A 25,724-nucleotide genomic window follows, 5' to 3' on the forward strand; every position below is an offset into this window, starting at 1 on the left:
ATCTGTAGGAAGAGTGGCAGTGTGGTGTACTATGAATTGCTTCCCCGAGGTGTACCCATTATTGCTGACTTTTATTGTCTACAACTGAGATGTCTTGCAGATACAATCCAAGAACTATGACCAGGAAAACTGTGTGAAGTGATGCTACTCCACGATAGTGCACGCCTGCATTCTGCTAGACTGACAAAAAACACTACACAGGAGTTCGGTTGGGAGATGCTACTCCACGATAATGCATGCCTGCATTCTGCTAGACTGACAAAAAACACTACACAGGAGTTGGGTTGGGAACTCACTCCACATCCATCTCACTCACCTGATCCTGCGCTCTCTGATTTTCGCCTTCTCCGCTCTCTATCAGACAACCTTCAAGGAACTTCCTTTCTGGATGAAAACACACTCTGAACATGGGCGATGAGCTCTTTGCCTCAAAACCACATGATTTCTACAGTAATTGAAACATAAAGTTACGGCAGCATCGGCAGACTGTTATAAATAGTGAAGGAGAACATGTTATTGATGACAGAAGTCTGTGTTACATGTATCTGTTGCGTTTTTTAAACTTTTGGAAAAACACTAGGAACATGTGCACCAACCCAATACAACTGATTAAAGAAATGGGGCACAAGGTACTTAAAGATAATAAAGAGTCAATAAGAGAAATAAAGACTGATATAAAGGATGTAAAAGGAGAATTGAAGATTGATATTTGGGAAGCAAGGAAAAAATATACATTCTGAATGTGAGAGGTCGGAAAGAGAATGTGAGGAGGTACTAACGGATGAATTTGGTTTCAAAAGCAACGACCTATCAAATAACTTTCCTGTATTTAAACCAGGTAATCATATCTTTCAGAACATTCGAGTGCACACTTCCCACTTGAGGGAACCAAAAAAGAAAGATTCAGTTCGTTACTGGATACCTGGGTGTGGGGTGTGGGGGGTGAAGGGTGGAGGGGGATGGGGGTGGAAGAGGTGTGAAGGGATGCAAAGAATGGTAAATGTTGCACATAGTTAGTTTACCAACTGGCAAAAGTTTTGTAAATCATTTTAAAAAAAATTGGTCTCATGCAGAACAGTATGAACACACTTTAAAATTGATAGACACTAGCCCATATGAAATGAAGTGAGGAAGAAACAAACGGATTTTTGAGTAGCATCTAAATAACGCTAGGGAAAGATGTGCAATTTGCTTTACAACCATTACTAGGTACGAAAGTGTGTCATGGTACTGCGTGTTTCACATGAGAAAGAAAACAATATACCTTTAATATTCGAGCTGACATTGTTGAAGAAAATTTCAGTCTGTACAAGCGGTGGTGATTTTTTTTTTTTTACGTTTTTTATAAGTACTGCACTGGCTCCAATATTAAGAGGAAGGAAAATTTATATTTTTTATAATTCATTTAGTAGTTATTTATTTCTTGGTTGCTAACTCATGATTTAGAATAGAATGTTTTGTAACTGTCAGCTCTTGCATTATAATGTATGTTCAGACAGTCACAAATATGGAATATTCACCAATATTTCTTTATTTTACTATTCGCACGACGCGTTTCGAGAAATAATTCTCATTTTCAAGTGCATTTTTTGATGTGTGTTAAGCCATTTCTTTTGATGTTGTCAGTGTGTGAGACTCTGCTTCATTTTGTTGACTTTTACTGTAATACATAAGAAACGCGATTTTTAGTTGGGTATCAATTCTTTCTGTGAGGTTTGTGGCTAAAGTTTGAGAACAATTTGTACTTACAGTTTTCTAATGGTCCATTTGTGTAGAGTCTCACACACACTTAACATCACACACAACTTGTACACTTTACACATCGAAAATATCTTATATAAACAAAACAGTTACAGAGATCTTCTTACAGGTAGTTCACAGAGATAACATTATAGGTCTTCCACAGATTATGATATGCTTTTGTACAGAGGTTATTTATCTTAACAGTTTGATTTTACAATTGTGCTTATTTATATGTTTTACTATTTTTATTTAAGTATATTATCGAAACATCTGAAGAAATTCACTGATTCACTTTCAAGTTTTTCATTTAATATTTTATCTTCATATTTTCCGTAATGTGAATATATCTCCAGTTCTTCAAGCAAATCCATTTTATGTCCTTTATTTAGTCGGTGGAGTACTTTGACATTTTGCTCTATTTTTCCAAATGGGTGTCCTGTATTATGTATGTGTGTTGCTATTGCTGATGTAGTGTGTTTGTTGTGTGTGTATGCTCTAATGTGCTCTGTGTACCTGGTGTTAATATTTCGGCCTGTTTGTCCTACGTAGAACTTGGAGCATTCCTGGCATGTTACCTTGTATATTCCAGAGTCTGAATATGGATCATGATTACACTTTATATTATGTATTAGTTTTTGGTGTAGTTTATTGGATGTAGAAAACTCAATTTTTACTCTGTGATTTTTGAAAATATTTGCAATCTTCTGTGATACATTGCCTATGTATGGAATGCTAGATATATATTTGTTTTTCTCTTTTTCTTCTGTGGTGCAGTTTGTACCTGGGTTTCTCTTCACTTTGTCTAAGATTGTGTCAACCATGGAAGCATTGTAACCATTGGCAACTGCAATCTTCTTCACTGTGTTTATTTCTTGTTGCATATTTTCTTGGTTCAATGGTATTTTAGTTGCCCTATGCAGCATTGACCTGTATGCTGCCTGTTTATGGATATTTGGGTGACATGAGGTTGCAGGGATTGTGGTGTCAGTCATTGTGTTTTTCCTATAAATTTTGAATGTGCATGTGTTGTTGTGTCTTGTAATATTTAGGTCCAGAAAGTTGATACTTTTATTTTGCTCATGTTCCACTGTAAATTTGATTTTCTCATTTAGATTATTGAAATGATTAAGAATGTCTGTGATGTCTTTGGTATCTCCTTTCACTAACAGTAGTGTGTCATCTACATATCTCCTATAAAATTCTATTTTCTTTAGGCAAGGTTCTTGACTGTCAAATAATTTTTGTTCTAAGTGATTTATGTATATGTCAGCTATGGTACCGGATATACATGATCCCATTGCTAGGCCATCTGGTTGCTTATAAATGTTGTCATTAAAGGTAAAGTAGTTGTAACTTAGGGTTAGCTGAAGGAGTTCCATAAATTCGACAATCTCTGTGTATGAAAGTTTCTTGTGTTGCATAAGGTTCTTTTGTATTACTGTTAGAGCTGGGTATGTTTGAATAAAGGTTGGTGATGTCAAGTGATATAAACTGTGCATCTTGGGGGAGCTTTCTGGTTCTTAGTTCTTTGGCTAGAATCATGCTGTTTTTTATTGAATATGTTGTTTCATATGTATAATTTTTCACCAGTATGTTATTTAGTTTTTGTGACAGTTTGTATGCTGGGCTGTTTATAGAGTTAACCACAGGACGTATCGGGTTTCCATTTTTGTGTATTTTTGGCTGTGCTCTTAGGCGTGGTGCTTTTGGATTCATACATGTAAGGTATTTCTTTTCAGTTTCTGTCAACAAAAAATGTGTGTTCTTTAATTGTTCCTTAATTTTATTTTGGAATTGTTTGGCTGGGTCTTTTGTAATGTGCTGAATGTTATTAGCAGCAAAAAATTCATTTGTTTTGTCTATGTATTCTTTTTCTTTCATCACAACTAATGTATTACTTTTGTCTGACTTTACAACTATGGATTGGTTGTTTTTCAGTTTATTATTTATAGATTTTAAAGTTTTTGAATCATTTATTGTATATTTAGATCTAAACTTCTCTTTATTCAATTCTTTCTCAAGAAGTTTGCTTATTTTGTGACCTATTGCTGCTTTTGTATTTGAATTTACTTTTGCAGCATCTGCTGCACTTTTAGTTGCAGCTATAACCTGTTTCAGTGTATCGTTGTTGAGGTTAGGTTTTACATTGTATTTTAGTCCTTTTTGGAGTAGATCGTTTTCTCTTTGGTTGAACTTTATGTCAGTGTTGTTCACCACTCTACTGCAAAATGTGTGTTTGCTTTTGTCAGTTATCTCAAGGTTGGATCTCTTGTCTTGTTTGGATGTCAAGGTCTGTAGTTTCTTGTTATGTGTGTTGCAAATGGTCAAGTACTCCTTGTCGACAATGTCCTGGATATGCCTGCAAATGCTGTCATAAACTGTAGGTTCCATGTTGTTTGCTGCTTCTATCTGCATGTTGAGTAGCTTTCTGTTTAGTAAGTCCTTTTTCTTATGTAAATGCCTTATTTCGGTTTTCAGCCAGAGTTTTTCTGCTTTGTGTTTTATAAGTTTTGCTATGTTGCTGCTAGAACATATTTTCACCTTTATATATTTCGGAATTATGCGTAGTTGTTGACAGTGCTTGTTGAATCTTATGTGTGCAACTGTTTTTAGTACTTTCATTTTGAGGTTTTTGTATTTATATATAGCTTTCATTGCCTGGCTTGGCACTAATAATTTGATTTGATCCATTATAAATGGTTTCTGAAAGCCTGCGACTGTAGATACAATAGGTTTGTTTATAAATAAATAAATCTTCTGCTACCAGTCACGATCTTTCTTTATTTTACTATTCGCACGACGCGTTTCGAGAAATAATTCTCATTTTCAAGTGCGTTTTTTGATGTGTGTTAAGCCATTTCTTTTGATGTTGTCAGTGTGTGTGAGTCTGCTTCATTTTGTTGACTTTTACTGTAATACATAAGAAACGCGATTTTTAGTTGGGTATCAATTCTTTCTGTGAGGTTAGTGGCTAAAGTTTGAGAACAATTTGTACTTACAGTTTTCTAATGGTCCATTTGTGTAGAATCTCACACACACTTAACATCACACACAACTTGTACACTTTACACATCGAAAATATCTTATATAAACAAAACAGTTACAGAGATCTTCTTACAGGTAGTTCACAGAGATAACATTATAGGTCTTCCACAGATTATGATATGCTTTTGTACAGAGGTTATTTATCTTAACAGTTTGATTTTACAATTGTGCTTATTTATATGTTTTACTATTTTTATTTAAGTATATTATCGAAACATCTGAAGAAATTCACTGATTCACTTTCAAGTTTTTCATTTAATATTTTATCTTCATATTTTCTGTAATGTGAATATATCTCCAGTTCTTCAAGCAAATCCATTTTATGTCCTGTATTTAGTCGGTGGAGTACTTTGACATTTTGCTCTATTTTTCCAAATGGGTGTCCTGTATTATGTATGTGTGTTGCTATTGCTGATGTAGTGTGTTTGTTGTGTGTGTATGCTCTAATGTGCTCTGTGTACCTGGTGTTAATATTTCGGCCTGTTTGTCCTACGTAGAACTTGGAGCATTCCTGGCATGTTACCTTGTATATTCCAGAGTCTGAATATGGATCATGATTACAAGAACTAAGAACCAGAAAGCTCCCCCAAGATGCACAGTTTATATCACTTGACATCACCAACCTTTATTCAAACATACCCAGCTCTAACAGTAATACAAAAGAACCTTATGCAACACAAGAAACTTTCATACACAGAGATTGTCGAATTTATGGAACTCCTTCAGCTAACCCTAAGTTACAACTACTTTACCTTTAATGACAACATTTATAAGCAACCAGATGGCCTAGCAATGGGATCATGTATATCCGGTACCATAGCTGACATATACATAAATCACTTAGAACAAAAATTATTTGACAGTCAAGAACCTTGCCTAAAGAAAATAGAATTTTATAGGAGATATGTAGATGACACACTACTGTTAGTGAAAGGAGATACCAAAGACATCACAGACATTCTTAATCATTTCAATAATCTAAATGAGAAAATCAAATTTACAGTGGAACATGAGCACAATAAAAGTATCAACTTTCTGGACCTAAATATTACAAGACACAACAACACATGCACATTCAAAATTTATAGGAAAAACACAATGACTGACACCACAATCCCTGCAACCTCATGTCACCCAAATATCCATAAACAGGCAGCATACAGGTCAATGCTGCATAGGGCAACTAAAATACCATTGAACCAAGAAAATATGCAACAAGAAATAAACACAGTGAAGAAGATTGCAGTTGCCAATGGTTACAATGCTTCCATGGTTGACACAATCTTAGACAAAGTGAAGAGAAACCCAGGTACAAACTGCACCACAGAAGAAAAAGAGAAAAACAAATATATATCTAGCATTCCATACATAGGCAATGTATCACAGAAGATTGCAAATATTTTCAAAAATCACAGAGTAAAAATTGGGTTTTCTACATCCAATAAACTACACCAAAAACTAATACATAATATAAAGTGTAATCATGATCCATATTCAGACTCTGGAATATACAAGGTAACATGCCAGGAATGCTCCAAGTTCTACGTAGGACAAACAGGCCGAAATATTAACACCAGGTACACAGAGCACATTAGAGCATACACACACAACAAACACACTACATCAGCAATAGCAACACACATACATAATACAGGACACCCATTTGGAAAAATAGAGCAAAATGTCAAAGTACTCCACCGACTAAATAAAGGACATAAAATGGATTTGCTTGAAGAACTGGAGATATATTCACATTACAGAAAATATGAAGATAAAATATTAAATGAAAAACTTGAAAGTGAATCAGTGAATTTCTTCAGATGTTTCGATAATATACTTAAATAAAAATAGTAAAACATATAAATAAGCACAATTGTAAAATCAAACTGTTAAGATAAATAACCTCTGTACAAAAGCATATCATAATCTGTGGAAGACCTATAATGTTATCTCTGTGAACTACCTGTAAGAAGATCTCTGTAACTGTTTTGTTTATATAAGATATTTTCGATGTGTAAAGTGTACAAGTTGTGTGTGATGTTAAGTGTGTGTGAGACTCTACACAAATGGACCATTAGAAAACTGTAAGTACAAATTGTTCTCAAACTTTAGCCACTAACCTCACAGAAAGAATTGATACCCAACTAAAAATCGCGTTTCTTATGTATTACAGTAAAAGTCAACAAAATGAAGCAGACTCACACACACTGACAACATCAAAAGAAATGGCTTAACACACATCAAAAAACGCACTTGAAAATGAGAATTATTTCTCGAAACGCGTCGTGCGAATAGTAAAATAAAGAAAAATCGTGACTGGTAGCAGAAGATTTATTTATTTATAAACAAACCTATTGTATCTACAGTCGCAGGCTTTCAGAAACCATTTATAATGGATCAAATCAAATTCACCAATATGACACCTTACTCAAATGTGTGCGTGTTTTTTTAACCTGATGTGGTAGCCTACGCAATAGTAAAAAAATTATGCAATTATTAAGATCAGATGAGTAATAATATGTAGTTAAGAGAACGTGTTACACAGCCATCAAGCTTGGCTGGTCTTGAGACAAGGCTTCCCTGCACGACGTAATAAAGATATACAACTTAATATTGGGGTAATTAGAACAAGTTGCTGTCTTACTATAAAGTACGACACACAATGTAAGTTACGAGAACTAAAAGAATATGCAGTCAGCCGAAAGGGGTAAATAGTATGAATTGCTGAGCTAGATAAGAGAAGGGTTCTCATTACAGTGATGTAGTAAATATTACAGGGAATTTAGTAGGCAAGCAAATCCTGTGATGTCATTCGCAGACACAATAGATCTTTCAGACCAAGGAGTCTGAAGTTTTTGCCCAGAAGGTGCCAATTAAGTTATAGTTGTGATGGAGGGAGAAGTCCACACAAATTTGAGTTAGACTCTCAACATTTGTAACTTTGTTCCTGCATTAAGCCAAATCAAAAATTTGTGACCTAGAATACTCCAGATTACTAATTAGAAGGGCAGTGGTGTGAAATTAATCAACTCATTATGTTTGCCTGATGAGGTCTTATTTATTTGAAGCATAACACACTAATACAACAAATTAAAATAAGTAAAACTTATGTACTGATGATAAAAAGAATAATGTAATAAGAGTAATGGAGCTCCTAGTGTAGCTCCTATAATCATTAGGGACAAGAAAAATTTGCAATAAATGTGAATACAGATGGTAAATTCTGTCTCAAAATGTGAAAACATGAAATTTCCCAACAGGAGTTTATTGCAAATTTTATACAGATGAATTCTTTTATTAGAAATAGTTCGAAATAGCTTTACTTTCTGCATAGAAATATAAAAAACGTAACCAGTTTTCGATTACTGATATTGCATGTCATATAGCAGGCCCAACCTCCCAAGATAATGCACTTATCAAAGTGTTTGCTAATAATAAATGCATAAAGCCAATGCAGTATCAGTATGCTTGATGTTCTAGTGGCATGCCAACTGTGGGTAGTTGAATGGTCTATACAACATACAAGGTGTGTAATACAACCAAGTACTCAATTGTAGGATTTAGCATCTTAAAACAAATAAACACATATGTTTACTAGCTAATGTTCAAAAGTTGGTATATTGCAGACACTTTTAACATGGCAGTTTTAGATGGCTGGTATTACAAACTGCGGGTGTGCCAAGTAGCACTCGAGGTCTGGCTTGAGCAACCTCATTAACAAAAGTCTGCCAATCTCAACAAGCAACTGCATGGTAGCCATTCCCAAATGTTTTGTGTTACGCTTTGCTCACTGTTTCTTATTTTGAAATAAGTGAACCGAATAATCCCGGTCCATCAAGGATTTCAAACAGGACCCTCAGAACACCAGAACAAATTAGAGATTCCTGTGACAATGTGTCAATTCTGTTTTCGCAGAACACGGGTGGAGACTGCTCGCGTCTCTGCTCTGCTCTGCCCTGCCCCCCCCCCCCTTTACAAATGTCTGCTTGTGTGTGTGTGTGTGTGTGTGTGTGTGTGTGTGTGTGTGTGTGCGCGCGCGCGCACGCGCGCGCGCCCTTGAGAGTGTATACCTGTCCTTTTTGCCCCCTAAGGTAAGTCTTTCCGCTCCCGGGATTGGAATGACTCCTTACCCTCTCCCTTAAAACCCACATCCTTTCGTCTTTCCCTCTCCTTCCCTCTTTCCTGATGAAGCAACTGTTTGTTGGGAAAGGTTGAATTTTGTGTGTATGTTTGTGTTTTGTTTGTGTGTCTATCGACCTGCCAGCACCTTTGTTTGGTAAGTCTCATCATCTTTGTTTTTTTTAATAACCCAATCCGTTACCCCCAGAAACCATCCTTGTAACCATTGATGCCACTTCCTTATACACAAATATCCCACACGTCCAGGGCCTCGCTGCGATGGAGCACTTCCTTTCACGCCGATCACCTGCCACCCTACCTAAAACCTCTTTCCTCATTACCTTAGCCAGCTTCATCCTGACCCACAACTTCTTCACTTTTGAAGGCCAGACATACCAACAATTAAAGGGAACAGCCATGGGTACCAGGATGGCCCCTTCGTACGCCAACCTATTCATGGGTCGCTTAGAGGAAGCCTTCTTGGTTACCCAGGCCTGCCAACCCAAAGTTTGGTACAGATTTATTGATGACATCTTCATGATCTGGACTCACAGTGAAGAAGAACTCCAGAATTTCCTCTCCAACCTCACCTCCTTTGGTTCCATCAGATTCACCTGGTCCTACTCCAAATCCCATGCCACTTTCCTTGATGTTGACCTCTACCTCTCCAATGGCCAGCTTCACACGTCCGTCCACATCAAACCCACCAACAAGCAACAGTACCTCCATTACGACAGCTGCCACCCATTCCACATCAAACGGTCCCTTCCCTACAGCCTAGATCTTCGTGGCAAACGAATCTGCTCCAGTCCGGAATCCCTGAACCATTACACCAACAACCTGACAACAGCTTTCGCATCCCGCAACTACCCTCCCGACCTGGTACAGAAGCAAATAACCAGAGCCACTTCCTCATCCTCTCAAACCCAGAACCTCCCACAGAAGAACCACAAAAGTGCCCCACTTGTGACAGGATACTTTCCGGGACTGGATCAGATTCTGAATGTGGCTCTCCAGCAGGGATACGACTTCCTCAAATCCTGCCCCCAAATGAGATCCATCCTTCATTAAATCCTCCCCACTCCACCAAGAGTGTCTTTCCGCCGTCCACCTAACCTTCGTAACCTCTTAGTTCATCCCTATGAAATCCCCAAACCACCTTCCCTACCCTCTGGCTCCCACCCTTGTAATCGCCCCCGGTGAAAAACCTGTCCCATGCACCCTCCCACCACCACCTACTCCAGTCCTGTAACCCGGAAGGTGTACACGATCAAAGGCAGAGCCACGTGTGAAAGCACCCACATGATCTACCAACTGACCTGCCTACACTGTGACGCATTCTATGTGGGAATGACCAGCAACAAACTGTCCATTCGCATGAATGGACACAGGCAGACAGTGTTTGTTGGTAATGAGGATCATCCTGTGGCTAAACATGCCTTGGTGCACGGCCAGCACATCTAGTGTTACACTGTCCGGGTTATCTGGATACTTCCCACCAACACCAACCTATCCGAACTCCGGAGATGGGAACTTGCTCTTCAACATATCCTCTCTTTCCTTTATCCACCAGGCCTCAATCTCCGCTAATTTTAAGTTGCCGCCACTCATACCTCAACAACATCTTTGCCTCTGCATTTCTGCCTCGACTGACATCTCTGCCCAAACTCTTTGTCTTTAAATATGTCTGCTTGTGTCTGTATATGTGTGGATGGATGTGCGTGTGTGTGCGCGCGAGTGTATACCTGTCCTTTTTTCCCCCTAAGGTAAGTCTTTCCGCTCCCGGGATTGGAATGACTCCTTACCCTCTCCCTTAAAACCCACATCCTTTCGTCTTTCCCTCTTTGCTGATGAGGCAACAGTTTGTTGCGAAAGCTTGAATTTTGTGTGTATGTTTGTGTTCCCTCTTTCCTGATGAGGCAACAGTTTGTTGCGAAAGCTTGAATTTTGTGTGTATATTTGTGTTTGTTTGTGTGTCTATCGACCTGCCAGCGCTTTTGTTTGGTAAGTCTCATCATCTTTCTTTTTAGATATATTTTTTCCACGTGGAATGTTTCCCTCTGTTATATATATATATATACTTTTTTAACATGAGGTTATAATTTTTACAACAGTAGCAATCTACAAACTACGAACTGTTTGTCATATATTTCCGTGTTGCATAAGGGGGCGCAACATCGAGTGACAGCTGATGGCAGTTCCTCACACAGTCGGGGATTTCATGTCATACGATGAACTCTTCACAGAGTCAACACCCATGTATACTGGACAAGAAGCCCAATCCTATGCCCCATTTCTCCAACCACTGTTCTAATAATGTAAAAATATAATTAAAAATGTAGATGTTCAATCTGAGATCAGTACTAATCTAGCTAGCTAATTAACCAACTTAAAAGTTTTTAACACATGGCACATGTGGTATTCTGTGATGCAAACACAGAACTTTAAGTTGTTTTGGTGAAGATCAAATAACTACTTGTGGGGTTATGAATTCTGAAAGTCACTAGCAATGAGCAAATCTATTTTCAACTGTGCTATCTTGATCATTTGGATGATGATTATTTATTTTGAAAAAAGTTAATGAGACAGTGCATTTTTTGGGGAGTACTAAGTTTATAATATCTCTGGTTTTGTGTTATTATAATGAAGTAAATTTATGACAGATTATATGACATTTTATGAAACAAATGAAATTATAAGTCATCCCATACTGAAAAGGGAAAGTGATCAGAGTGAGAACCAAATCTTAAATTACAACCTGAATTTAGCAGAGAATAAATTATTTGCTTACATAGAGTACCGCTAGTTGCTACATATGTTTTTCTCTTGTCTCTGATTCTTATGAATACAGACAATTAACTGTGCTGACAGTACACTAATCTATAAACTGAAAATTTTACTGGTTGAAAACAGGATCATAGGCACCATATTACATAAAATTTTAGATTGGAAAGAACCTGCAAACTAAACATTGGAATGCGAAAGTGCTTTACAATCTGGCAGTAGGGAAAATTTTGAGCAAAGAAAGGTGACTCGGTACACCACACAACTCTGCTTATGTTAAATACATGGGCCATAGTACTTAACACATTGTATTCAATGGTGCCTCTATCAGCTGCCTTTACAATAACCTGCATGTGCTTGGGGAACCACTACTTGATTAGAGTGAACAATAACACTTGTCAGAATCCTGTCATATACTCACTCTCCCAGATGCTAAGCGAAACATCTTTGTTTTGCAGACTGGTGACCCTGAATCCTTCAGTGGGTTTAACAGTTTTAACATCACTGCTCCCTGTCGTCACTTGATTTAACAGTGTGCTCTTCCCAGAGTTGTTAAGACCAAGCACCAGGACTCTTCTCTCAGGATTGTCTTCCAACTGAAAAGTTTAAAAATCATTACTACTTCTGCAGAAACAAAAATGAAAACAAATTATACAATTTAAAACCTATTTCAACCTCTAGCACAGTCGTCACTATAGGTCTGATATCAACCTCATCCTAAGGTACCTGATCGGATGACAAAATGACCTACTAAAACACTAAACACTTGTCTCTGAACAACTTTTCCAAATTTAGTCAACATAATAGAACCCTTACATACTTTAATGCGGTAACACTAATGTTTGTTTCTGAAATTTGCAATAAAAAAGGGAAGCAATATAAAAAGAAAGATATTTTCACTGGCGTCTCATAAATCGATAGGTTCCCTATAAAAGGCATTGTGACTATGCCCCAGATCATGAGACACTTACCTAAGGACTAAAAGATACAATGACACATCAGAGTACGGGGGGGTAGAGAAGCTTTAATTAAATCTTCAAATAAATAAATAAATACAATTACATACTTATATTTTTGTTTATTTGCAGATACACTATGGAATTCCCACACCGTAGTACTGTGACATGCCACTAGAGCCACCAAAACAAATATTTGCATCCAATCTCCACTTTATCATTGGGCCGCACAATTTTGTTTTGGCCACTTCTGTTGATGGTGCTGTGACACATGGATTCCAATGTGTACAAGGACCACAGACATGTGCATCTAAATCTATAACAAATTAATTACGTAACTTTGTTTTACTGAGATGATAATAAAACTTCACGACTTCCATGGTCTATTAGAATTTAGAAATTAGTCATGAACACACGTGCAGCAGTAGCAGTAGCAGCAGCAGCAGCAGCAGCAGCATCATTCATACAATTCAGAAATGATAATCCATGGCATGATAGATAGAGCAAATCTCACTAAAATATTCAATAAGATACATTACTAATGACGTCCGTCATGCCTTATTTCCTTTGACAAATATACACCAATCACAATTATGAGAATAACAGCCAGCAGCATGGGCCACAACAGTCATTAAATACGAAAGTTTACAGCAAAATCAAGAGAGATCTGCAGCAACTCATAACAAACAATACGGTAAGGTTAAAAGTAATGTTGGGAAGGTAAGCCAATGACTTATAATTCTCATTAGAAAATCAAAGTATAGTGCAGGTAAATCACATTTTAGTTCAACAGCAATATGAAAGAAGGTTTGGAAAGCGTATTCACCAAGGTAACTGTAACATAAAAGGGTGCCCTAAATTTGGGTTTCAATACTGTACTTTCATAAATGGTGTAAGCAGTTTCATACACCACATGTAGCGGTCTACAAAGGAGTCTGTGTTCGTACTGCTGCGTATGTATACACGTTTTATCAATTATCTGTCACATAAAATTTTAGTATCCCATGGGTTGACAATCCAATAATATTCTGTTTGTCAAAAATCCTGTCATACGTCCAATCTCGTACAAAGATGGAACATATGTATGATTGGTTACCCTCAGGTTCTGATGTCATTTCTACACGTAAACAGACATCAGTGTTCCAACATATAGGAACCATTGCAACTGGCCAGTATCATAGCTGACTTTGCAGTAGTATTGTCCAATGCAAGCAGTGATAAGACACAAAGTGCAAATTACTTGTGTGTCAATGCAATACTGTAATAAGGTATGTACAGTTTGTTAATGTTTTAACATGGAAAAATATTTTGGACAGTATTTTCTGCTGAAAATTAAAATTATACTGTAAAGTGTTGTGACGTTACAGGTCAATAAAAGTGTTCCTCTGATAATGTGACCATTTTTGCATTTCAGTCATGCTCTCAGTACCATAAGAAATGAATTAGCGAGGTTCTACTGTAGTACAGAAAAATATTGGAGAAATTAAACCAGTATAAAAATTTATCAGATGAAACAATTTTGTTGTTTGGTAGTAATATCATACGACAGCTGAAGCTTGATGAAAGTGAAGAGAAAGATTGCATTGGCAAAAGGTGCTTTTATGACGGAGAAAAATATTTTAAGCAGCAAACACATGAATACAGATGGCAGAATCAGTGATGTGTAACTGCTTCAGATGGTAAAAAAATATTCTATTAAGTGGGATGAAAACCTTAGTGAGAAGCAACTTGGTGAGACTATATTGAAGGTACTTAGCAGGAGTCTCAACTTTGCAGTGACCCTAAGGAGTGTCACTGTTGCGCCCTTTATCAGTGTGGTTGAGCAGGTGGTTCTCAAACTACCTCCAAGTGAAGCTGAAAATGTCCAACAGGAAACGTGAAGTTAATTCACCAAGACCAAGCTGCCTAAATCTAACATCACATGTGATGAGAAGCTGGTTGTCAAGACAACTCCAAGAGGATGGTACCATTGCGGTGCTACCAGCAGATAAGGGGAACACTGCCACCATTCTACAGAAGACTAACTAAAACATCAAAGTCCGACAACTTGTGGGTGACCCAGCATACAGACCAATAGAAAGGACTGCACTGACAAGGTGGACAGGAAGATCAGGGCTCTTTTAAAGGAAACCTGCATATCTGAAAAAGTCTTGAGGCAGCTGAGGCCAAAAGCTCTAGTACCACCCAGGCTTTATGGACTGCCCAAGGGCACAGAGAAGGGGTCCCTCTACATATGATAGCAACATTGGCGTGGTCACCTATCCCACTCTTCAGCACCTAAAGAAGATGCCCTTACCATATGTGGGCAAATGTGCACCACAATCACAACTCTGACAATTTTCTACACCATCTGAAACAGTTACACATCACTGATTCTGACATTTTGGTTAACTTCAACATGGTTTCCTTGTTCAATCAAGTGCCACTGAATGAATCACTAAAGTTGATTGGAGAAAAGTTTGATGGTGCTCTCCTGAACTTGTTCAGGCACATTTTAACTTCAACATACTTCCTGACTGGGGGTTAATTCTATGAGCAAACAGAAGGGGTGGCAAGGGGCAGCTCACTCTCACCAGTGGTGATGAACCATTTTATGGAGAGGTTTGAAAATGAGGCACTTGCATCGGCCCCGGTCAATCGAATTGTTTCTTGAGATATATAGATGACACCTCTTATTTGGTCCTAAGGCAGGGAAACGTTCTTTGTTTTTCAGGAAGAGCTGAACTCATGCCACCCTTAACATAAAATTCAGAATGGAAATGGAGAACAGCGGACAACTCCCATTCTTAAATGTTCTTGTCCGGATGAAGGCAGATGGCACTTTTGGTCATAGTATTTACTGAAAACCAACCCACACCAAGCTATACCTGCAAGCCTGTAGCTGCTGCCATCTGGCACAGAAGAAAGGTGTACTCAAAACTCTGGCCCATCAAGCAAGAACTCTTTTGGATCCAGACAATTTGGCTACTGACATAGAACACCTGCAGTCTGTGTTCTATAGAAATGGATATTCTTCCAAGAGATGTTCAGATGGCACTATGCCCTCCTTCTCCACCAGAGAAGTCAGTAGATGTACAAGACGAAGCAAAGAAGGGTTTTTCACCATATGCCTGGCGAATATCTGCCAAAATCAACAGAAGTCTTCTCATATATAATGTTTAGAGCATTTTCTGCCCACCAATAGAGATTAAGGCTCTGTTAGGAAATGTAAAGGATGATCTGGGCCTACAGAAATTAGGCATTTACCACATACAATGTCATGTATCGGCCAGACCACCAAAACCGTAGACGTCAGGTGTAAGGAGCACCAACAGCACACCAGACTCAAACAAGCTTCCAAGTCAGCTATAGTGGAACATTGTTTGGAACTCCATCATCTGACGAATTATGAGGATGTCAAGATTCTGACACAGACACACAGATACTGGGACAACATTATTAAAGAATCCATCAGAATAAAGATCGCACAGAATCTTATCAACCGTGACACAGCATTTCGACTTAGCTCCCCTGGAATCCAGCATTCTATCTCCTAAATACACAATGGAGGAAACAGCCAAATTCTAAGGGAAATAACTTTGAAAATGGTTATAGAGCAAGTAACCCAGCACAACCAAAGCATGGCACACCATCAGTGGTACTTCAGATAGCATATCAAGTACCCGAGGACAGTCATTTCGAGAATGAATGGCAATTTGAACACCAGCAGACAGTAAATAATTTGACAGCCAGCAGGCATATACCTCGGAGAGAGCACCTGACGCAGTCAGTGATGATAATGGAACAGTATAGGCCACAGGAAAGATTAAGTGACAACAGTCAGAAGACTGAAAACTCAGTACAACTTGGGAAGTGGAACAGAATGTCAGATGATAAAACTGTTAACAGACAACAGCCAAAAAGCATGCGAACAACTATCAGAACAGCTGTGGCTAGAAAATAATATGGCTGCTGCCACTGACAGGTGTGAAGCTCAGGCAGAGTGCCTAGTGTGGCACAGACCAATGAAGTAGCACCTAGTCCCACATAGGCATAAATACTGGACCTGTTCCACTCTGGATTCAACCTCAGGAAGCACCTGATAAAGACTGCAGGTCACACGATCGAAATATTGTGCAAATATATGCACATTAATTTTTCCAAGATGACAATACTTTAATGTGAAAGCCTGAAGACCTACAGGTTGTTTTGTTTAGCAGATGACAACCTTGATTTTGCTGTGATGTTCCCTCATTTCCTAATCCACAAAATGTCTACTTGGGTAGCAGTAGAGCTCCATACTGAACTGCTATATCAAATGAATTTTTGGCTTCTTATGTGATACTCAAGCCATAGATTCACTGTCTTTATCATCATTATCTTTCTCAATCTCACCAGTTATTTAAATTGCAATGTCAATGACTTAGTTATCAATTAATTTTTCTTCCTTGGTGGAATCAACACTGACTGTACTGATCCACTAACTTTCATCACTGGCCTCAACGTCCGATTGTATGGTACGTTCTAAAGTACGCAAAGCCTTCAAAACCTTGAGTCTCTACGTCTTGACTCTCATCAATTGTTGCACAGGCTGTTTCATCATGATTCTTTTCACTCACTTCTTTTTAAGTTTCATCTTTGTTTCCATTCATTTTTGACAACACTTTGGGCAAAGATTTTTCAAGTGCTGATGTCAGCATTTCTTCCCAAGCTTCAGCAATTGTATGTCAATCTTTTATAATTGCTGATTTCACTGCTTGAAACAAGCTGCTGGCTTCTTGTGCCCCCTCTAAATTTGACCCAACATATTTTGAACAATACAGCCTCTTCAGCTGTCACTCAATGACATCCTGGCCCAAAAAGAGAATTAGACATGCTATGTTGGAAGGAAGAAATAAACCCATAATTTACCTGTCTCTAATTCATCTTCAGATGGATGAGATGTCACACTGTCTTTATCAACATGGCACATTTAAGGAATCTTCCTTTCAAACAGGTGTTTGTAATGGCTGTATTCCATTCATGTTGATTTTGGTTTAGTAATATACAGGTAGTGATCCCATCTTAATATTTTTGAATGTCCTTGGTTCTTTTTTTTTTCAATCACACATAAAGGCATCTTGTGACTTCCATTGGCGTAACTACAGAGAGCACTAGTTATTCTAACTTCAGCAAGCTTTGTAACTATTACTGTCTTATTTTGCACAGCAAGAGTTCTTGTAGGAAGCATTTTGTAGTTTAAGCCAGACTTCGCAGGGGTACTAAGTTTCCAAATTTTGGAATAAAATCCATTGGCAGCAGTTTCATCAGCAGACAGCTTCTCTTCAGAAACAACTACATTTCAAATGGCATGTCATTTTTTTGACTTGGTGTTAACTTCTCTCATGCTCAAACCACACGCATAAAGACTGTCATTCATTTTTAGGCTTCTTAAAAGTATTGTGTATTTTCACTCCTTTTCTCATTGTCAATCGTCATTGTATGTCTTTCAAGACTTTTCCTACTTTTTCTCCGGCCTTTAACAATTGTTATGACAATCCGTACCTTACTTGCAATGTTTTGAACAGACTCCCCTTTATCTGACCATTCAAGCACTTTCACTTTCTCTGATAAAGACAATGAGACTGTTTATGTTTACTTGATATCATAATTTAGTTTTACACACTTCAGTATTTAAAAATAATAATGTCACTAATTTAGTAAATAAATTCCTGCACAATAACACTCGCTGGTTGAGTTAGAAACAAATTATTTCATGCAAAACTGCCACACCTATCAATGGTCAACTGCCTACTGATCCACATCGCAGCTGATAACTGGGTAGTCGGACCAACTGTTCAATTTTAATTTTCTTAGCTTAAGAGTGTACAATAGGATTGGCAAAACCTATTCCTTTCTTTTTCAGAGTCTACAAATATTGTGGTGTCACCAGCAAATCTGATACAACCTACCTTGTAATCATGAGCTTTTATTCTCCTTCGAGATCTGAACAGCTATCTCAATAAACACATTAATTATACATGGGGCAGAGGAAATCCCTGTCTAACTCTTTCTAATCCTGAGCTCTTCTTGTACCTTACTGATGTCTACCTTAGTGCTTCGGTTCTGAAGCAGTTGATTAATAACTCTTCTATCCTTTCAGTTCAGTCCTATTTCTTCTTAGTTCTGAAGATTAGCTCTCAGTTCACATCCCCATAAGCTTCTTCGAAGGTAAGTTGTTCTAAGTAAAATAAGTTATTCTATTCACATCCATAGAATGGGCAATGCCAACATTACTTCTCAACCCTCTGCTTTCTCTAAATCCAAATTACTCTTCTCTAATATAATTACTAATTTTTCTTATTACACATGTCAAATCTTATCTTATTGTTAACTTATAATATTATGCCCCTCACATATCGTGGACCTTGCACCAAGGTGGAGTGGCTACTGTGCCCCAACAATACTGATATCTGTACCCATGGTGCAACTTCGATGGAGGGTTATCTGCAGGGTGGTGAGACCAATCCACGGTTCCTGGAGAGGGGTGACAGCAGCCTTTCCATTCTGTAGTTGCCGGAGCAACAGTCCGGATGACTGACTGATCTGCCCTTGTAACACTAACTAACATTGCCTTACTGTGCTGATACTGCAAATGGCTGAAAGCAAGGACAAATACATCAGTTTCCGTTTTTCGCTGAGGGCATGCTGTTCTATTGTGCAGCTTAATGACGATGGGATCCTCTAGTCTAGGGTAAAATATTCCAAAAGTAAAATAGTCCTCCATTCAGATCTCTGGCCAATGCTACTTAGAGGGACGATGTCATCAGGAAAAACAAGACATGCATTCTATGGATCGGAGTATGGAATGTTAGATCCTTTAAACAATTTGGAAGGTTCAAGAATTTAAAAAGGGGAAACAGACAGGGTCAAATTATATATAGTAGGAATTAGTGAAGTGTGGTGGCAGGACAAACAGGGCTTCTGGTCAGGTCAGTACAGGTTGTCAACATAAAATCAAACAGGGGTAATGCAGGAGTAGGCCTAATAAAGAACATGAAAACAGGAATGTAGTAAGCTACAATGAACAGCATGGTTAATGTATCATCAAGGACAAGACAACATCCACCACACTAGTGCAAGCTTATATGACAACTAGCACCACAGATGATGAGACTGGAAGAAGGTATGAAAGGAAATTATTCAGATAGTTCATGGAGACAAAAATTTAACTACATGTGACTGGAACTGAGTAGAAAGAAAAGTAAGAGAATGAAAAATAGCAGAACACAGAATCGAGGAGAGAGGGTGGGAGAGTAAGGAAGGAAAGAGGGAGTAAGGAAGGAAAGAGGGAGTCATCTGACAGAATTTTGCACAGAATGTAATTTAATCATCAATAACACTTCGTTTAAGAATCAAGCAAGAAGGTTGTAAACATGGAGAGACCTGGGGACACTGGAAAGTTTCAGACTGAAAGTGTAATGGTACGATTTTGAACTATAAAACATTTCCAGAGGTACATGTGTACTAACCATAATTTATTGGTTACTGGCTGAAGAAAATGGCGAAAGGTAGGAAATTATGGAGATGGGAGTTACGAACCAATGGCTGTTGAGCATTCCAGAGGGAGCATTAGTCAACAATTGACTGAAACAGGGGAAAGAAATATGATTGAAGATGAGTGGGTAGATTTGAGAAAGTGAAGGTAGTAGACAACCACAATGTTAAAAAGACAAGGCTTAGTAGAAGTCCTTGGACAACACATGAGGAATGAATTAAATTGATGGAAGGAAGAAATACAAAACTGCAGAAAATGAAAGGGAACACAGGTGTCTATTAAAACAAGTTTAATAGGAAATACAAAATGGCCAAGTATGAAAGGTTAGAGGACAAATGCAAGGCTGTAGAAACACGCATGACTAAGGGAAAGATAGATGCCATCTATAGTAAAATTGAAGAGACATTTTAAGAAAAAGGAAGCAGCCGTAGGAATATCATGAACTCATGGCAAGCTAGTACTTAGCAAAGAAGGGAAAGGTGGAAGGGATAGATACAGGGCCAGTATAAGGGAGACAAACGTTAACACAACATTATGGAAAGATACCAGGTGAAGATGAGATGGGTTATATAATACTTGAAAAGAAATTGACAGTGCACAGAAAGAAGTAAATGGAAACAAGCTCTCTAGAGTGGCTGATATTCCTTGAGAACTGTTCAGATCCCACTGCTAGTAAAGCAGTAAACAACCACTGTATCATGCAACTGTTCTGTGAACCCCCTGCTTCGGCCTTATTGTGCTGTACATCTGAAGATGGCCACCATGCAGGCCAAAACCAAACATCATGTGTAGTGCTGGTAAAGCAACAAATGACTGTGGCATCACCCAACTGTTCTGTGCACTTCTGGCTTCAGACATATGGTGCTGTAAATCTGAAAATGGCCAGCATAAAGACTGAAACCAGTCCATTTTTTAATAAATGATTATTTGCAATCTTAACTGTTTCACCAAGTGATAATGTGCTATAGACTGCTGTAATTTCTCCACCCATGTTATCTAAATTATGAACTCATATAAGCCAACCTAGGGGAAAGTCAGTTTTGGTTCTGGAGTAATGTTGGAGCACACAAGGCAATACTGACCCTACGACTTATTCCAGGAGACAGTTTGAAGAACTGCAAAATAAATAGCATGTGCAAAATAAAGTGAGCAAAATACTATCTACAACTTGTAAAAGAAACCAGACTGCAGTTATAATAGTCAAATGACATGACAGGGAAACTGAGATGGGAGTGAGACACAGTTGTAGCCTATCCCTGAAGTCCTTTAATCTATACACTGAGCAAGCTGTGAAAGAAACCAAGGAGCAATTTAGAAAGAGACAACTCGGGTAGAAGAAATAAAACTTATGAGGTTTTCTGATGACATTGTAGTTCTGTCACGGTTGGCAAAGAACTTGGAAGAACATTTGAATGGCAAGGGTAGCATCTTGCGAAGAGATTATAATCTATGAATATCAACAAAAGTGAAAGAAAGGTAATGGAAAGTAGTCAAATTAAATAAGGTGATGCTGACAGAATTAGGTGAGGAAATAAGACACAAAAATTAGTAATGAGGTTTGCTATTTGAAAATGGATGAAAATAGAAGTAGAGAACATTAAAATACAGATTGGCAATTGGAAGATAAAGCATTGCTGGAAAAGAGGAATTTCTTAACATTTAACATAAAATTAAGTGTAAGGGTGTACTTTGAATTGTAACCCTATATGGTAGTTAACATTGATGACAAACAGTTCACACAAGAAGTACACGGAAGCTTGTGCAACTTGGCACAACAGAAGAACAGTAAAACTTGGAAGGGTAGATTTAATAACAAATGACCTAGTAGTGAATCAATTTTGGGAAAAAAGAACATTAATGTATTTCATCAACTGACCAATATGTAGTTACTGTCTCAGATGGCATCCTAAAACACTAACTATGAGGATGGTTTGGAAAGTTCTCGGAGTCACCATGAGATATCAGCACTGGTGCAACGAGTTTTTCACGTGATAACTCATTGGACTGTTGCCTGTAAACATGTACCACGTCAGTTCTCTTGGAAGAGAGCTGTGGCAGTGACATGGCTCTACTGTTGTTCCCGCGTAGTGATTTGCGAAGATGGAGAGAAATCAACATTTGAGCAGTGATTAAGTACTTTGTAAAGAAAGGTATGAAAGCACAGGACATTCATACCGATTTCCAGAATACACTGGGGAACTCTGCTCCTTCATATTAAACTGTTGCAAAGTGGACAAATGAATTTAAATTTGGTCGGGAGAGCTTAGATGACAATCTGAGCAGTGGTCGCCCAAGATGTCACTACTCCAGAAATCATTGCAAAAGTGCACAAAATGGTCATGGAGGGTCACCGATTGAAAGTGCGTGCAATTGCTCATGCTTGTCATATGGCATCTGAAGGGTATATCACATTTTTAGTGAAGAACTAGAAATGAAAAAATTATCTGCAAGTTGGGTGCCGCAACTCTTGACGCTGGATCAAAAATGCATGAGAATGGACATATCAGAACAATATTTGGTCCATTTTAGAAGAAACAAACAAGATTTTTTGCACTGTTTGTGACCGCAGATGAAAACTGGGTGCACAATTATATTCCAGAGACAAAACAACAGTCAAAGCAGTGGAAACATACTGATTCTCCGCCACCAAAGAAAGCAAAGATAATTCCTTCGGAGGGAAAGATCATGGCATCAGTGTTCCGGAATGCGAAGGGGATTCTGTTTGTAGATTATCTTCCCACTAGGCAATCACTGGAGAATACTACACTAATCTCCTGGACAAACTGCACCAAAAGATATGCATAAAAAGGCAAGGTTTAGCAAGGAAGAAAGCCAGCTTCCATCAAGACAATGTGCGCTCGCACACATGTGCCATCACCATGGCAAAATCGCACAAACTAAGGTATGAATTGCTACCACACCCTTATTCACCTGATATGTCTGTCAGATTTCCATCTCTTCCCAAAACAGAACATTTTTCATGGTGAACGAAGATTCACTTCAAATGGAGAAACGGTAGCCAGAGTTGACAACTATTTTGCGGGCCTGGAGGAAACTCACTTTTGAGATGGGATCAATGCATTGGAACATTGTTGGAGCATGCGCACTAATCCACAAGGAGACTACATTAAAAAAAAAAAAAAAAAAAAAAAAAAAAAACGGTTTCTGTGATGAAGAACTTTTTTTTCTATTCCGAGAACTTACGTACTATAATAAGTGTGCTCCCTGAAACACGCTGAAATCACATTCTTTCTGCTCAAAATAATAGTCATGTGAAGACCCACATTTTAACTTCTAGACATCAGCTCTATTACATTTATTAGCCTTTTTGTCAAATTGTGCCAGATATGTACACAACTCTTTTGCTAATGCGGAAATCTGCCTTCATTTACTAACATGCAAATTGAGATTACATGTTAACAAGTTCCTCAGATATGCTTTTCTTATATTGCCAGTCCGTATTTTACATCTTTCTCTATTCATCAGTTCTTTTGTTGTGCAAGTAGCAAAACTCATTTACTACTTGTAGTGTCTTATTTCCTAACTTAATACTATCAGTATCATCTGTTTTAATTTAATTACATTCCATTATCTTTCTTTCACTTTTATTGGTATTCGTCTTACGATCTCACGACATTATCCATTCTCTTCAAATGCTCTTCCAAGTTCACTACCACTTCTGACCGAATTACAGTCATCAGCAAACCTACACGACAAAATTGTTTACTTTGTACCACATTTAACTCCCTGTGTCAGTATGACACTGATGGTGTTAAGGAATGGAGTAGGAAGTGGCAAGATACCCTCAACCGATTTTAATATGTATGTTTCTAAAGCCCACTGCACTGTTGCTATAAATTACATTCATTATTTTGTCTTGCGCTTTATGTTTAATGCACAGAGACGATAAAATTTTGTGGTAATGAAGACAAGCGTAAAGCTGGTCACGTTCTGGAGGTAATTGTGGAGCTCTGCCAATAAACTGAATATGCTCTAAAAATTGCATCATCTTATTTTGACTCCAGAAGACAACCTGAACATCATGAATTATCAATGATGCACTTGGCCGAAAATGGCTTTTGAGCGACAAAGAATATTCAAGATTGGGGTCAACAGAAGCGTCCGATCCCACGCGTCGGCTTTGACCCGTGACGTAAGGGTGTTGTTGTGTGTGACGTCTTGACGGTTCGGAGTTTGGTTTGTGTGGCGTATTTGATGTCGTCGTGTTGTGGTTTGTTGTGCTCTCTGGTGGTATGTTCAGGGTTTTCGTTTGTGTATGTTGATATTGGTATCGGGAGATGTTTTTGAGCTATATAGGCCAAGGGAAGTGTTTGATCCTAATTTATGGGATCGGGAGCTGCTGTTGAGCTATATAGATAAAGGAAACGTCCGATTCCAGAAGATATTGTGTTTAGTGGTATTTGGGGAGTTTGGTGATGTCGGTTTTTTCGTCCTTTAGTGTGGTTTTGTATGGGGGTAGGTGTCTAAATTTGTTTGTATTTAGTTCGCCCCCCCCCCACCTAAAAACACCCCATTTCCCACGCTTGTCCCGTTAGTGTCATTAGGGTTTTTGTGGAAAGTGTGTGTGTTTGTTTTTCGATGTATTTTCGTCCTCATCATGTGTACGTACCGACTTTATATGTGCCATATTGGAATCGTGGCTTATGGTCTTTTCCGCCATATTTGTGACGTCATGGGTCAAAGCAGACGGGCGGGATCGGACGCTTCCATATTTCCCAAGATTGTACCACAAATTAGGAAACATATTCAAAAGGACTTCATTAACTAGATGAAAAAGTACAGTATTCAAGCTTTACAAAATATTCACAAGTGAAAGCTTCGATCGCAAATGTCAACTCTTTTCATCCAAAGCTTTGTAAATTTTTCTAATTATTTATGTGGTTATGGTATATAAAAAAAAAACTAATTTCTATCCAAAAGGTAAAGGACATCAACTGCCTAGAAGGTGTAATATTGAATAAAGCCATCAATTGTTTTCCTTATGTCTAGGTCTACAGCCATCAAATATATATAGCCTTAGTGGTACCATAACTTATTTTAATCAATGTCAGGATATTATAATTTAATTTATTTTCAAACAGAGCTTCGCACAATGATATTGGTGAATATAATGGTAGACCTGACTGTGATGCTGACCCTCCTCTTCTGACGTACTTTAGTTACTTTTCAACACTGACCACTTATCAATAACATGTGACTTGATACACTGGTCTATTTCGAAAAGAAGTGCAACTTCTATGGACTCTTTACATTTTGGCACATAAAATTTTGCTTCAAATTCCCTGGATGCTATTTATATAGCTGTCTTTATAATTGTTTACCACTATTATTGAACCATGGTATGTCCCTCTCATAATTTGCTATCCCTTGAGGCATATGTCTCATACGTAAACAACAAAGTCTTGAAACTGTGGCATCCTCTATCGACTTGCTCCTCAGAACTTTTGTGTTTGCCACTGGGCAGACTGATGGAAGCCTATGTCTTGTCATATTTGCTCAGTAGAAACAATTGGCTACACTTTTCAACACTAGCAGCCATT

At 38.0% G+C, this 25,724-nt stretch overlaps 1 protein-coding gene across 1 annotated transcript in view; it reads right to left on the minus strand.

The window, feature by feature from the left end:
* LOC126239307 (uncharacterized) overlaps window positions 1-25,724 on the minus strand; it is a 54,202-nt gene that overhangs the window by 26,411 nt on the left and 2,067 nt on the right. Inside the window, exon 2 of the mRNA XM_049947851.1 lies at window positions 12,113-12,287. Coding sequence (XP_049803808.1) covers window positions 12,113-12,287 — 175 coding nt within the window. The remainder of the gene's footprint in view (window positions 1-12,112; window positions 12,288-25,724) is intronic.

The sequence above is a fragment of the Schistocerca nitens genome, chromosome 1 (genome assembly GCF_023898315.1).
Source record: "Schistocerca nitens isolate TAMUIC-IGC-003100 chromosome 1, iqSchNite1.1, whole genome shotgun sequence".
Taxonomy (NCBI): Eukaryota; Metazoa; Arthropoda; class Insecta; order Orthoptera; family Acrididae; genus Schistocerca; species Schistocerca nitens.